Source organism: Zosterops lateralis (assembly GCF_965231275.1).
Source record: "Zosterops lateralis genome assembly, chromosome: 19".
NCBI lineage: Eukaryota > Metazoa > Chordata > Aves > Passeriformes > Zosteropidae > Zosterops > Zosterops lateralis.
Genome location: NC_139779.1, coordinates 1,614,276 through 1,627,018, shown reverse-complemented (window position 1 = coordinate 1,627,018; position 12,743 = coordinate 1,614,276). Strand labels below are relative to the sequence as shown.

Here is a 12,743-nt window from a genome sequence, read left to right as displayed (position 1 = left end):
AGGAGAAAAGGAGAAGGAGGAGGAGAAGGAGAGAAGGAGAAGGAGAAAAGGAGGAGAAAAGGAGAAGGAGAAGAAGAGGAAGAAGAAGAAGAAGGAAAAGAAGGAGGAGAAGGAGGAGAAGGAGGAGAAGGAGGAGAAGGAGGAGAAGAAGAAGAAGAAGAAGAAGAAGAAGAAGAAGGAGGAGGCAGATGGCGGTGGCTGACGCTCCCCGCTGCCAGCCCCGGCAATGGAACCACAGCGAAGTTCTCAGCGCCTCCTCTGTGCCCTTAACACCCTCCCAGGAAAAAAAAAAACAACCCATCCCGGGCTTTTCCTCCACCCCACACTGCAGCAGGATCCCGCTCACCCCAATCCCTCTCCAGCCTCTCCATCACCTCCATCACCCCACCAGGGCTGGGAAACCATCCCTGTCCCACCTACCGCGGCATCTCCATCACCTGTGTCACCCCACCAGGGCTGGGCACACCGGTCCTGTCCCACCTACCGCGGCATCTCCATCACCTCTATCCCCCCACCAGGGCTGGGCACACCGGTCCTGTCCCACCTACCGCGGCATCTCCGCATCCCGCGGTGCCTCTCTGTGTCCGCACCTCCCTGGCCGGTCTATAAAGGACCTGGCCGCTCTATAAGGAGCCGGGCCGCTCTGTGAAGCGCCGGGCCGCTCTCTAAAGTGCCGTGCCGCTCTATAAAGGTCCGGCGGCGCTGTCGGCGGGAGGGGCGCGGGCAGAGCGCGGATTGGCCGCGGCGGGCGGTGACGCCGAGGCGCGGGGCATTAAGGCGGCGGAGGCGGCGGCGGGGGGATCATGCACAGAGCCCCCCGAGCGGCCGGACGGCGGGGCCGCCGCTCTGCCCTCGGCCCGGCCCGGCCCGGCCCTGCACCGCTCTGCCCTGCCCTCGGCCCGGCCCTGCACCGCTCTGCCCTCGGCCCGGCCCTGCACCGCTCTGCCCTCGGCCCGGCCCTGCACCGCTCTGCTCTGCCCTCCCTCCGCCCGGCCCTGCGGCGCTGCTCCTGCTCTCCCCGCTGTTGTTATCGCTGCTCCAGGCCATGCCTCGCCGGGGACACCCGAGGATGCTGCGCGTGGAGATGCGCGGGGGCTGTAGGACGGACTGACAGACAGACAGACCGACGGACGTCCAGAGAGAGAGAGAGAGAAAAGGAGAGCGAGAAGCAGCTCAGCGTGTCCCCGTCTTCTCCATGTCCCGGCTCGTTATTTATTATTATTATTATTGTTATTATTATTGTTGTTGTTGCTGTATTTTTATTTTTTTTTCTTCTCCTCCTTTGATTTCTCATCGGGAAAAGGCACTTTTTTGACTCCTGACTGCTCTACCTCAGATCTTAGAAAAAAACAAACGCAAGAACAAAACTCGTCGCGCTCAGATTTTTTTCTTTTTTTTTTTTTTTCTTTTTTATTTTGTTTTATTTTTATTTTTGGCTGTTTTGTTTTGAATTTTTTAAATTTTTGTTGGTTTTTTTTTTCTGAGCCGTTATAGTTTTATTATTATTATTACTATTATTATTATTATTATTATTATTATCAGTGTGGTTGCTCGCAGCTCTGTGGAAGGAGATTCTCCCTCCTAAAACACTCGAACGAAGATTTTTTTGGTTGTTTTTTTTTTTTTCTCCCTTTTTTTTTCTCCTCCTTCACTTCTCCAAGGCTTTTAAATCATTCACACACAGAAACAAGAAAAAAAATTAGAAAGAGAGAGAAAAAAAACAAAGAAAAAACAACAAGAAAACAAAAATTAAACCTTCGGCGGTGTTGTCGATTTTCTGAAAAAAAAAAAAAAAAAAAAAAAAAAAAAATTTGGTTTTATTTTTATTTTTTCCTCGCTCCCTGGGAAAGCGCTGCCCCCCTGAGAAGTCACCAAAGACAATGGTTCACTGTGCAGGCTGCAAAAGGCCCATCCTGGACCGTTTTCTGTTGAATGTGCTGGACAGGGCTTGGCACGTCAAGTGCGTTCAGTGCTGTGAATGTAAATGCAACCTGACGGAGAAATGCTTCTCGCGGGAAGGGAAGCTTTACTGCAAAAACGACTTCTTTCGGTGAGTGCCGCCTTTTTCCACCTCCGGCTCTTTTTTTCCTGATTTTCGTTGTTTTTCCCCCCCGCGCGTTGTCAGCGGGAGCCGCGAGCGCGTTTTGGAGCCGAGAACAAAATCCCCAATTGCGGCTCTTGGGGGCCCTCGGGGCCGCTCGAGGGGTTCAAAGTTCCCTCTGAACTGTCGAGGGGAGCGGGGAGGGAGGGAGGGATGGAGGGATGGATAGATGAGGGATGGAGGGATGGATAAAGGAATGGATGGATGGATGGATGGATGGATGGATAGGTGGATGAAGGGAGGGATGCAGGGATGGAGGGAGGGATAGATGGACAGACGGACAGAGGGATGGATGGATGGATGGATGGATGGATGGATGGATGGATGGATGGATGGATGGATGGACAGACGGATGGAGGGATGGATGGATGGATGAAGGGATGGATGGACAGACGGACAGACAGACGGAGGGATGGATGGATGGGAGAGTGAGGGAAGCGAGGACCAGCCGTTCCCCGCCGCTCTCCCCGGCTCCTCCATCAATCCCGGGCTCGGAGCTGCCGCTGCCCCGCCGGGTCCCGCCGCCGCTTTTCCCCGGGAATGATCCAGTTCCCGGTTCCCGGAGCCCCGTGGGACACAGGAGCCCTCAGGCCCCGGTTCTGCTCCTGCCCCGCCGTCCCCCGGCTCCCTTTGCCCTCCCGGGCCGCTCCTCCGGCATCCAGACCGTGCAGAATTTGTGCGCTCTGTTCATCAGAGCGCCCAAATATCTTAACCGGGCAGCGCAGGGATCCTAAACACAACCCCACTGCCCGAGCCGGGCTTGATTTTTATTTTTAACAACTATAATAATATCGGGGAGGAGAAGGAGCGCTCTGCGGGGATACAGGATGCTCGGAGCCCGCTGCTCAGGGGTTTTTTTCCTGACCGTTTTTTCCTGCCCATCCCCGGCCTCTCCCCGCAGGTGTTTCGGGACCAAATGCGCGGGTTGTGCCCAAGGAATCTCCCCCAGCGACCTGGTCCGCAGGGCGAGGAGCAAAGTGTTCCACTTGAACTGTTTTACGTGTATGATGTGCAACAAGCAGCTCTCCACCGGCGAGGAGCTCTACATCATAGACGAGAACAAGTTCGTGTGTAAAGAAGATTACCTAAATAACAGCAATACTGCCAAAGAAAACAGCCTGCATTCAGGTGAGGGACCGGCCGGGGGAGGGATGCGCTCGGTATCGGCCGCTCCTCGGGATGAGATGCTCCTTCTCCTTCCTCTTTCGTTCTTCTGTTCTTTCTTCTGTCTTCTTTCTCCTCTCCCGCTTTTCTCCCTTCTCCTTTCCCTCTTTCCTCCCTTCTCCTCTCCCTTTTCTCCCTTCTCCCCCTTTTCTCCTTTTTCCTCTCCCCCTTTTCTCCCTTCTCCTCTCTCTCTTTTCTCCTTTCTCCTCTCCCCCTTTTCTCCTTTTCCCTCTCCCTTCTTTCTCCCTTCTCCTCTCCTTTTCCTCTCCTTCCACTCTCCCATCCCTTTCTTTTCCTCTCCTTCTCTTCCTTTTTTTCCTCCATCTTTTCCTCCCTTTCCCCTCTCCCCGAGTCCCCCCTGGGCCGGTCCCTCTCTGTCGGTATTCCCCCACCCCGGCTGATCCTAACCCGGTTTATTCCCCCACCCCGGCTGATCCTAACCCGGTTTATTCCCCCACCCCGGCTGATCCTAACCCGGTTTATTCCCCCACCCCGGCTGATCCTAACCCGGTTTATTCCCCGCACCCCGGCTGATCCTAACCCGGTTTATTCCCCGCAGCCACCACCGGCAGTGACCCCAGCCTGTCCCCGGACTCCCAGGACCCCTCCCAGGACGACGCCAAGGACTCCGAAAGCGCCAACGTGTCCGACAAGGAGACGGGGAGCAACGAGAACGACGATCAGAACCTGGGGGCCAAACGGCGGGGCCCCCGCACCACCATCAAAGCCAAACAGCTAGAGACTCTGAAAGCCGCCTTTGCGGCCACCCCCAAACCCACCCGGCACATCAGGGAGCAGCTGGCACAGGAGACCGGCCTCAACATGCGGGTCATCCAGGTAAAGCCTCCCGCGGGCACCGGGGGGTGAAAGAGCCACTTCCCTTTATTCTCCGCACTAAAAAACCCCACCAGCCTTTAAAATCGTTTTTATCCAGATTTCCCCAGGATTTCCCAGTTCTCCAGCCCTCAGGGATTTATTCCTAAAAGTCCTTATAAAAAAAAAAAAGCTGCAAACGGTGTGGAAATGAATAAGCAGAAATGTGAAGGGTTAATGGGTAAATAAGAAGGGAATTATTAAAAGGTTTCTAAACCCGCGGCGCTGGGGTAATGGGGGGTTAAAGGACCATTACAGGCGAGGTTAGACACTGGAGAGGCTCAGTGTGAGGGGAATTAGGAATAATGAGAATTAACTCCATCATTCTTGACCCGAGAGGGGAAATCTGGGATGGGGATGGAGAGGGGAAATCCGGGATGAGGATGAGGATGGGGATGGAGATGGGGATGAGGATGAGGATGGAGATGGGGATGGGGATGGAGATGGGGATGGGGATGGAGGGAAAGGAGCGGAACCCCCGGCTCCCCTGACCGGCCCCTGTTTTGGGGCCTTTTGGCAGGTCTGGTTCCAGAACCGGCGCTCCAAGGAGCGGCGGATGAAGCAGCTGAGCGCTCTGGGCGCCCGGCGCCACGCGTTCTTCCGCAGCCCGCGCAGGATGCGGCCGCTCGTGGACCGCCTGGAGCCCGGCGAGCTCATCCCCAACGGGCCCTTCTCCTTCTACGGAGGTGGGTACGGCTGTGCCGGGGCTGGGGGCTCGGCTGCGGCCGCGCCGCCCGGGATTCCGCTCTTCTCCCGCTGTTCTCGGGGTCCCCGCTGTGTCCCGGTGTTCCCGCCGCTCTGCGGGCAGGGGGTCCCGGGGCTGTCCCCGCTGTGTCCCGGGGCTGTCCCCGCTGTGTCCCGGTGTCCCCGCCGCTCTGCGGGCAGGGGGTCCCGGGGCTGTCCCCGCTCTGTGTCCCGGTGTCCCCGCTGTGTCCCGGTGTCCCCGCCGCTCTGCGGGCAGGGTGTCCCGGTGTCCCCGCTGTCCCCGCTGTGTCCCGGTGTCCCCGCTCTGTGTCCCGGGGCTGTCCCCGCTGTGTCCCCGGGCTGTCCCCGCTCTGTGTCCCGGTGTCCCGGAGCTGTCCCCGGTGTCCCCGCTGTGTCCCGGTGTCCCCGCTCTGTGTCCCGGGGCTGTCCCCGCTGTGTCCCCGGGCTGTCCCCGCTCTGTGTCCCGGTGTCCGGGGCTGTCCCCGGTGTCCCCGCTGTGTCCCAGTGTCCCCGCCGCTCTGCGGGCAGGGTGTCCCGGTGTCCCCGCTGTCCCCGCTGTGTCCCGGTGTCCTCGTTGCTCTGCGGGCAGGGGGTCCCGGGTCTGTCCCCGGTGTCCCCGCTGTGTCCCGGTGTCCGGGTCTGTCCCTCTCACACATTCCCGTGCGGTCCCAGCCCACCTGTTACCTCCCCCCGTGTCTCTCTCTGTCCCCCAGATTACCAGAGCGAGTATTACGGCGCCGGCGGCAATTACGATTTCTTCCCGCAAGGCCCGCCCTCGTCCCAGGCGCAGACCCCGGTGGATCTCCCGTTCGTGCCGTCCTCGGGCCCGGCGGGGACCCCGCTGGGGGCCCTGGAGCACCCCCTGCCCGGACACCACCCCTCCAGCGAGGCGCAGCGCTTCACCGACATCATGTCCCACCCTCCGGGGGACTCGCCCAGCCCCGAGCCCAGCCTGCCCGGCTCCCTGCACTCCATGTCCGCCGAGGTTTTTGGTCCCAGCCCCCCGTTCTCGTCCATATCCGTCAACGGCGGCGCCAACTACGGCAACCACTTGTCGCACCCTCCGGAGATGAACGAGGCGGCCGTGTGGTAGCTTTAACAAAAAAAAAAAACAACAAACTGGGTCTCTTTAAGTAAGTGATGATCATCTTAGTCTGCTTTATTGTTATGGTTGTACAGAAATGAATTGATATAAAGCGTCTCTCCCGCCCTAAGACAATTTGACTTTGGGATAAGGAACTTTTGAATGCAATCGCTCCAAGGGAAGCTTTGCTCTAGACCAGGACAATCTCCATGTTATTGTATCAAAAACAAGCCAGGGGACTTTTTATTTTTTATTATTTTTATTTTTTTATTTTTTTTTTTTTTTTTTTTGGTGCCATTGACAAAGGAAAAAACTGGGGAAAGCCGTACAGCAAAAGTGCTGCCGTTCAGTGAGTTTGATTATTCTGTTTGGATTCCATCCTAAGAGCCACAATCCTTAGAAACTTCTCGTTTAACAAAAAACAAACAAACAAAAAAAAATATTTAAAAAAATAATTGAATGAAGGAGAGGTCAAAGAAAAGGGAAAAAAAGCTTCAAGAATTCCTTTATAGCGTTTCCCGGTTAAGGATGGTTCTGGCGTTATGAATCTGTTTGTTCATTTTTTTTTGTCTCTCAGAAAGTTGGACAACAAGAAACTCTTTTTATTTCAGCCTGCTGACCATCAGGTGGGACAACTTTTCCTTTTTTTTTTTTTTCTTTATTTTTTTTTTCTTTTCTGTTTTGTTTCATTTGTTTTGGTTTAGTTTTTTTTTTATTTTATTATTATTTTTGTTTTCCAAAAATAGCAAATATTAAATGTAAAGCCCTCAGCACCAACTCTTCTACCTTCACAAAGCTACAAAACCTCCTCATCATAGCAAAGGTCACCTCTAACGAAAAATGACTTGAAAACAAACAAAAAAAAAAACAAAAAAAAAAAAGTATTCTACCTTCACAGAGAGAGAAAAATTAAACAAAAAAAAAGACTCTATTGAACTAAAAACAGTCAACTGTTTACGTCTAATGTTAAATTCAGGAGCTCGATGTTTTACTAATAAATCCTGTTTTAGAAAAAATAAAATAAAAAAAAAAAAACAAACCTCTTGTTCAAAAGCAAAAGATTTTTTGAGCAGCCAACCAAAATAGTTCATTTTTTTGTTGGGTTTTTTTTTTTTTTTTTCTGTAGATGTTCTAACAGATTGCAGGGCTTGTGGTTCACTGTGCTAGTTTGTAAAAGGTGTTGTTTACAGAAGGCAAAGAAATTAAAAAAAAAAAAATAAACCCACAAAACCCAGACAGTTGCCAAATAAAATAAATATATAGCACAAATACTGTAAGGTGCTTTGCACCAGCAACCAGAGAAGGTGTTTAAAAAAAAAGTGTTACAAGGTTAAAAAAGAAGAAAAAAAAAAAAGAAAAAAAAGAAAAAAAAAGACAAACAAACATCTTTGCTAATTTTTAGTCCTGTTGAACATTCATGGAATTGTTAATATGACTTATATAGACCCACACAGGTTTTATTTTTGTGTCTTTAAAATAAAAAGTCCAAAAATATTTAAATTTTATGGTCAAATATGCAGTCAACAGCTGCTACTTTTTTTCCTTTATATATTAAATTTCTCATATGTCTTTTATTGTTCTAATGAACCTAAGCTTGTGTGACCTCCAGTGCATATTAGACCATTCACTGTATGAAAGAAAACATGTTGGATAAAATTTGTGCGTTTTTAATAAAATTAGAAAATCTGATGTTTAGATAACTCGTGTTTCATTTGATGTTTTAAGGAATTTTTTTAAAAAAAATTTGATTCTTTTGAGTAAAATAAGCCTGAGAAGGGATGAGCACTCTGCTGATGATCCTTTTGGCTCTGGTGGAAATCTCAGCCCTGGAAATACCCCGTTCCACTGCATTTTAAATTTTAAAATTCAGAAATAACCAAAGTTTTTAATATCTTCAGTTATTTGCGCTCTGTGCTAAAAGAGAATATTCAAAATGCTGATTTTATGCATAAACAAAAAACGTGTTTTTAATGTGAAATGCTTGCAAAGATACGGTTTGCGATTGATCCAGTTTTAGTAGGGTAATTTTACTTTATTTATTTTTTTTTTTCTCCTGATTGGATGGTTTGGACTCAGCATAACCTCAATGTCCTGCAAGTAATTTTAATCCTTTTTTTTTTTTCTTAGAGCTGAGGCAGAGTCAATGCTTTGATGGCGATTGGTCGTTCTGAAGTTCTCTAAAGGGCAGCAGGGGGAGAATATTTTGCTTTGCCCTCAGTACAGCCTCATTCTCTTGGAGAAAAAAAAAAAATGAAACAAAAAGAAAAAAAATCCTGGAGCCTTGCGAAATGCCAGATTTCACGTTTTAATTATCAAACCGTGGCAGAAATCTTGAATATTCAGTTCTTCAAAAGCAAAAGTCGCGCTGATCCCCGAGAGGACTCGGAGCTGTGCTGGGGACAAAGAGTCGGTTCGGTTCTGCAGAGTCTCTGCTTTCAGTGTTCCACCTGCTGGGTTAATGGAAAGGGACGAGCTGGGATTGCATCTCCTCCTTCCTCTCTCCACTCACCGGGGCTGGGGCTGGCTTCTCTTTTATTTGATGTAGACGCAGAATTTTCTGCTAAACCCCAGATTTCCCCATTCCCAGCGATTCTATTATTTCTCTCTTTGGGAAAAGAACCACCTCCAAATGCTTTTAAGTTGTAGAGTTTGTAATTTTTCAATGGTGATTTTTTGATTTTGTTCACTGCCTAATTTCTATGCCCGGCAGAGGGGCCACCTAGATGAAGCAATAGTTCACTTTTAACACAAAAAAATGTCTTATATAATAACAATATAAAGGTAAAAAAAAAACTATCTGCAAAGGATCTGTTAGTGTTTCTAAAGAAAATAATTCATGCTTTATTAAATACAGGGGAGACTTCTTAAACTCCTGGACTCCGTGTGTAACTCATTTGTTTGTCTTTTGTGCTATTGCCATGTTTTGTTGCTCTGGTATTGCATTTATATAAGCGGAGGAACGGGTGATTTATTTATTCCAAACTTCTGCTTATCTGGGAAAGATAAATACTGCTGTTTGTGCTGCTGGGCTGGGCTGCTGCTTTATTGTTGAATCAATGATTTAAAATGAGGATTTCGCCAAATATGTTTGTTTTGGAGGAAATTTTGAGGGGTTTGTTTTTTCTTTCTTTCTCTCTCTTTCTTTTGCTCCTCATAGAGTTTATTCTGTGTTCATTTTAGGCAGTGACATGGCTCGGTTTATGTATAAATTACAACAGGTTTAGGTCAGTGTCAGGCTCTGTTTAGGCCAGTGTTGGGCTCTGTTTAGATCAGTTTAGGCTGTAAAAAGGAGAGTTTGTCTTTTTGTGATGCTTCCTTGGGGCTTTGCTGCGTTTGGGGGAGCCCAGGAGCCGTTCCCATGGCCGAGGCCGAGCCCCAGCCCTGTGGAGATTGGAATTCTGCACTCCTCAGAGCCAGCTCGGTGCGTCTGAAGCTCCTAATCCAGCAACAATTGCACAGTCAAAACTCCTTTTGAAAGCATTGTCACGCTGCCTTCTTGTAAGTCCTTGTTTACAAGAGCATTTCCATTGACTCCGGCAGCGTTCCCGTGAATGGAGGGAGGGATGGAGGGAAGAATGGAGGGATGGATGGATGGAAGGATAGATGGATGGGGGAATGGATGGAGGGATGGATGGATGGAGGGATGGATGGACGGAATGCTGTAGGAGAAGGGCCTGGAGGGATCCCGGGATCCTGCGCTGCCTCTGCCGTGCAGTGCCCGGCTCTGTGTCCGTGCAAGGCCTCCCCAGGAGCCTTTTGGGAAATAACTGCTCTCTTTTGATCTCTCCTGCTGCTGTTAACGTGACCTCGGGGCCGTGTCCCAGCTGAGGGCAGAGGGGTGATGCTGCCCCTGCCTCGCCTGGCCACTCATCCAGCTCGGAGTGGCTGAGGATGCTCGGCCCTGGAAGGTGCCAGGCTGAAGATCTGAGCACAGCCACATGTCAGAGCTGCTCCAGTCCCCAGGAAAAGGCTTCAAGGCACATCCTGTGAGTACCATCCGTGTGCAGCTGCTCTGCGGGAAAGGGATTTTTGCAGGTTGATTGAAGTCTGTAAAATGCTGCGAGTTTCCAGCAGCCAGACCCCAATTTGCTTTTGGCCCAAATGTCCCACTCTGTCCCCATTGAGGCTCCTCTCTGCCATTCTCTCCCTCCCCAGGACCTGCTGGGATCTGTTTGCTTGGGGATGGAAAGGGATTTGGGAAAATCTCCATCCCAGGAGCAAGGATGTACTTAAATGATGTTTTGTGGACAAACGATCTGTAATATTTTACTGCCTGTACCCAGGTGCTGGGCAATGGGCACAGGATACAAATTGATAAATAAATATAATTTTAAAATATCAGTGGTGATTGGCACACTTTTGCCATCCTGGGAAGTGGCAGATATTGCAGTGTCCTCTCAGGAATGGTTCTTTCTGCTATAGTCTGGATTTTTTATCTTGAATAACTGTGTTGTGTTTAAGCTTTGCATGTCCTTACAATATGAAATTGAAGCATTTGCAATCTCACTTTCTGTTCCTACCCCTAATAGATAAATTCACATTTACTAAGTTTAAACAGCTGATAAAAATCCTTCTGAGCTGGTGAGCTGGGAACAAGGGATTGTGATGCTGGAGCAGATTTTGGAAGGTCTTTTCTTTGTCTCTGCCATGGCACTGGGGTGCTCAGCATTTCTCATTCCATCAAAACACCCACAAAGTTACAAATGAAATTAGTGGGTCCATTAAAATATATTTTGACTGTAAATCTGGGATTTGTTTATTTGTTGATTGTACTTGTGGCGGTTTAGCTACAGAGCATGTGCTTGGAAAGGGGATTTTGGTGTGGCCCAGAGAGTTGTTCACTCATTAAATGCAGAATTGTAACACAGGAATTGGAGAGGAGATGTGGCCTTGTGGTGAGGTGGCCTTCAAATTCCTAAATCCATGTCTTTGGTGTCACTGGAACCGTGGTTTGGGTGTTCTTGGGGTGCTTTTAGGCTTTTCCCACTGACAGACGGGATCCTAGTTGTTGTTTTTGTTGGCATCTGGTGGTTTTGTTGTGGGAGCATCTCTTGGTGACACTGCAGGGACAAGGGGGTGACTGGGCTCTGCTGCAGCTCCTGCTCCAGGGTGTCACCACATTCAGGGACAGCTCTGCCTCGGTGCCACTTGGGCACTGTTCACAGTATGGAATTTGTAAGAACTGGGGACATTTTTGCTGGTTGGTTTTACCCCAAGCTCCTTTCCTGAGGAATGTGTTCCTGCTCAGAGGCTGCTGGGATCCCATGGGGTGTGGGAGGAAACCCTTGGCTTGGCTCACCCGGGAGCCCAGGCCTGTCCCTGGGCACTGGGAGGATTGTGACACAGCCCAGACTGAAACCTGGGCTGGAAATTCCCTCCTGGCTCCCCCAGAACTGGGGTGAGAGGAATTCCCAGGGGCTGTGAGGAATTTCTGGGAGAAGCTGCCTCACACACTTCCCTTGTGCCTGTCTGTGTGCTGGCATGGCTGTGCATAGGAGAGCACACGTATGGTTTGCTTGAAAATCAGACATTTTGCTCCTTCTAAACCCAGTTTTTGTCTAGTTTTTAAATTGCCTTTGGGTGGCCTTTAAAATTCTTATCTGCTGGAAGCATCTTTGGGCTGTGCATCTCTTCAGACACACTCTGTTCCTTCTATTTTTCAGTGTAGGAACCATTAAGGGTTGATAAAATCTTTAAAACAATTGTGTTTTTTGAATGAGGGATGGGTTAGGCACAGCAGAAGTACTCAAGTAAATAAAAGCACAGAAGAAAAATACTAATAAATATTTATAAGGAGAGTTTTTTATGTACATAATCTAAATTTTATGTAATTTGTTTTAGCGGATGGGGTTTGCTTGTGTTCTTTTCTGCTTCTCCCCAGTTGTTTTGTTGTTTTTTTTTTCCACTTCTTTTTTCTCTCCTTTTCACGGATAAATTGCGTTGCTGGTTTTAAAAGGAAATTTTAACAGAACTAGCATGGCTGAAACGATAAAGGTCAGTTTGGAAAAGGACATTTGCTCGCCCAAGCGTTGGCAAGATCAGCCCCAGCTTGTGGCTACTTTTGGCCAGCACGAGGCCCTCTGTATATGGGTCAAATTTTGCTCTTGATGAAGTAACTCAATTAAATCCAGCAGGGGTGGGTAATTCCCGTGGATCTGGCTGGGAATGCCGATGGAATGGGTGACTGCAGCTCCTGTGGGGTGAGCTGAGCTGGGAGTCCCTCGCTGAGAGGCTCCTCATTTCCACCCCAGCCCATTCCTGGTGAAGGAATCTAAGAGATGAATTGCTATTAACAACCTCTAATTATACAGACACGGGAGGATGGTGCAGCCCTGCCCTGCCCAAGCTTCCATCTCATCTGACAATTTCCCAAAAGCTGATGAGCTCCACGGGTACAGAGTGACCAAGTGGGAGGAATTGAAGCCCTTTTTATAGCCCAGCCTGCTCCACAGCCCCTTGTTTATCTGCTCTGTGTTTAGGGTGTTATTCAAAAAAGTAAAATTAAGAAGGAAAATGCCAAAGAAATTATGTCAGTGGGGGTGATGGAGTTTTTAAACAGGCCAAGGGTTTCTCTGAACTGACCATGAGGCATGAAAAGCCTTTCATGAGCGTCTTAAATGAAAATGTATCGATACATTTTTGGTACAAATATTCCCCAGCTCTATTCTGAGTCCCAGGCACGGCAGCGTGGTTGGAGGGCACATGAACCAGAAATTAAAACCCAGCCCTGGAGTCTGATTTAATTACCCTGCTAAGTGAAAGGCAGAGGAGAGAGAACCAACAGCGGCGAGGGCGACTCTGTGGGTGAAATATTTT

At 49.3% G+C, this 12,743-nt stretch overlaps 1 protein-coding gene across 1 annotated transcript; it reads left to right on the top strand.

The window, feature by feature from the left end:
* Positions 1 to 913: 913 nt before the first annotated feature.
* LHX1 (LIM homeobox 1) lies at positions 914 to 7,616 on the top strand. Its single transcript, XM_083875449.1, has 5 exons — positions 914 to 2,050; positions 3,003 to 3,229; positions 3,825 to 4,102; positions 4,659 to 4,824; positions 5,557 to 7,616. Exons 1-5 carry the CDS (start codon positions 1,881 to 1,883, stop codon positions 5,934 to 5,936), a joined length of 1,221 nt encoding a protein of 406 aa, XP_083731575.1. The 5' UTR covers positions 914 to 1,880; the 3' UTR covers positions 5,937 to 7,616.
* The last annotated feature ends 5,127 nt before the right edge of the window (positions 7,617 to 12,743 follow it).

Bases quoted from the DNA above. Each gene is read 5' to 3' on its own strand.
- LHX1 (XM_083875449.1), top strand. From the start codon at position 1,881: ATGGTTCACTGTGCAGGCTGCAAAAGGCCCATCCTGGACCGTTTTCTG. The intron at 2,051-3,002 runs GTGAGTGCCGCC...CTCTCCCCGCAG, and splicing joins TGCAAAAACGACTTCTTTCG to GTGTTTCGGGACCAAATGCG. The intron at 3,230-3,824 runs GTGAGGGACCGG...TATTCCCCGCAG, and splicing joins AGAAAACAGCCTGCATTCAG to CCACCACCGGCAGTGACCCC.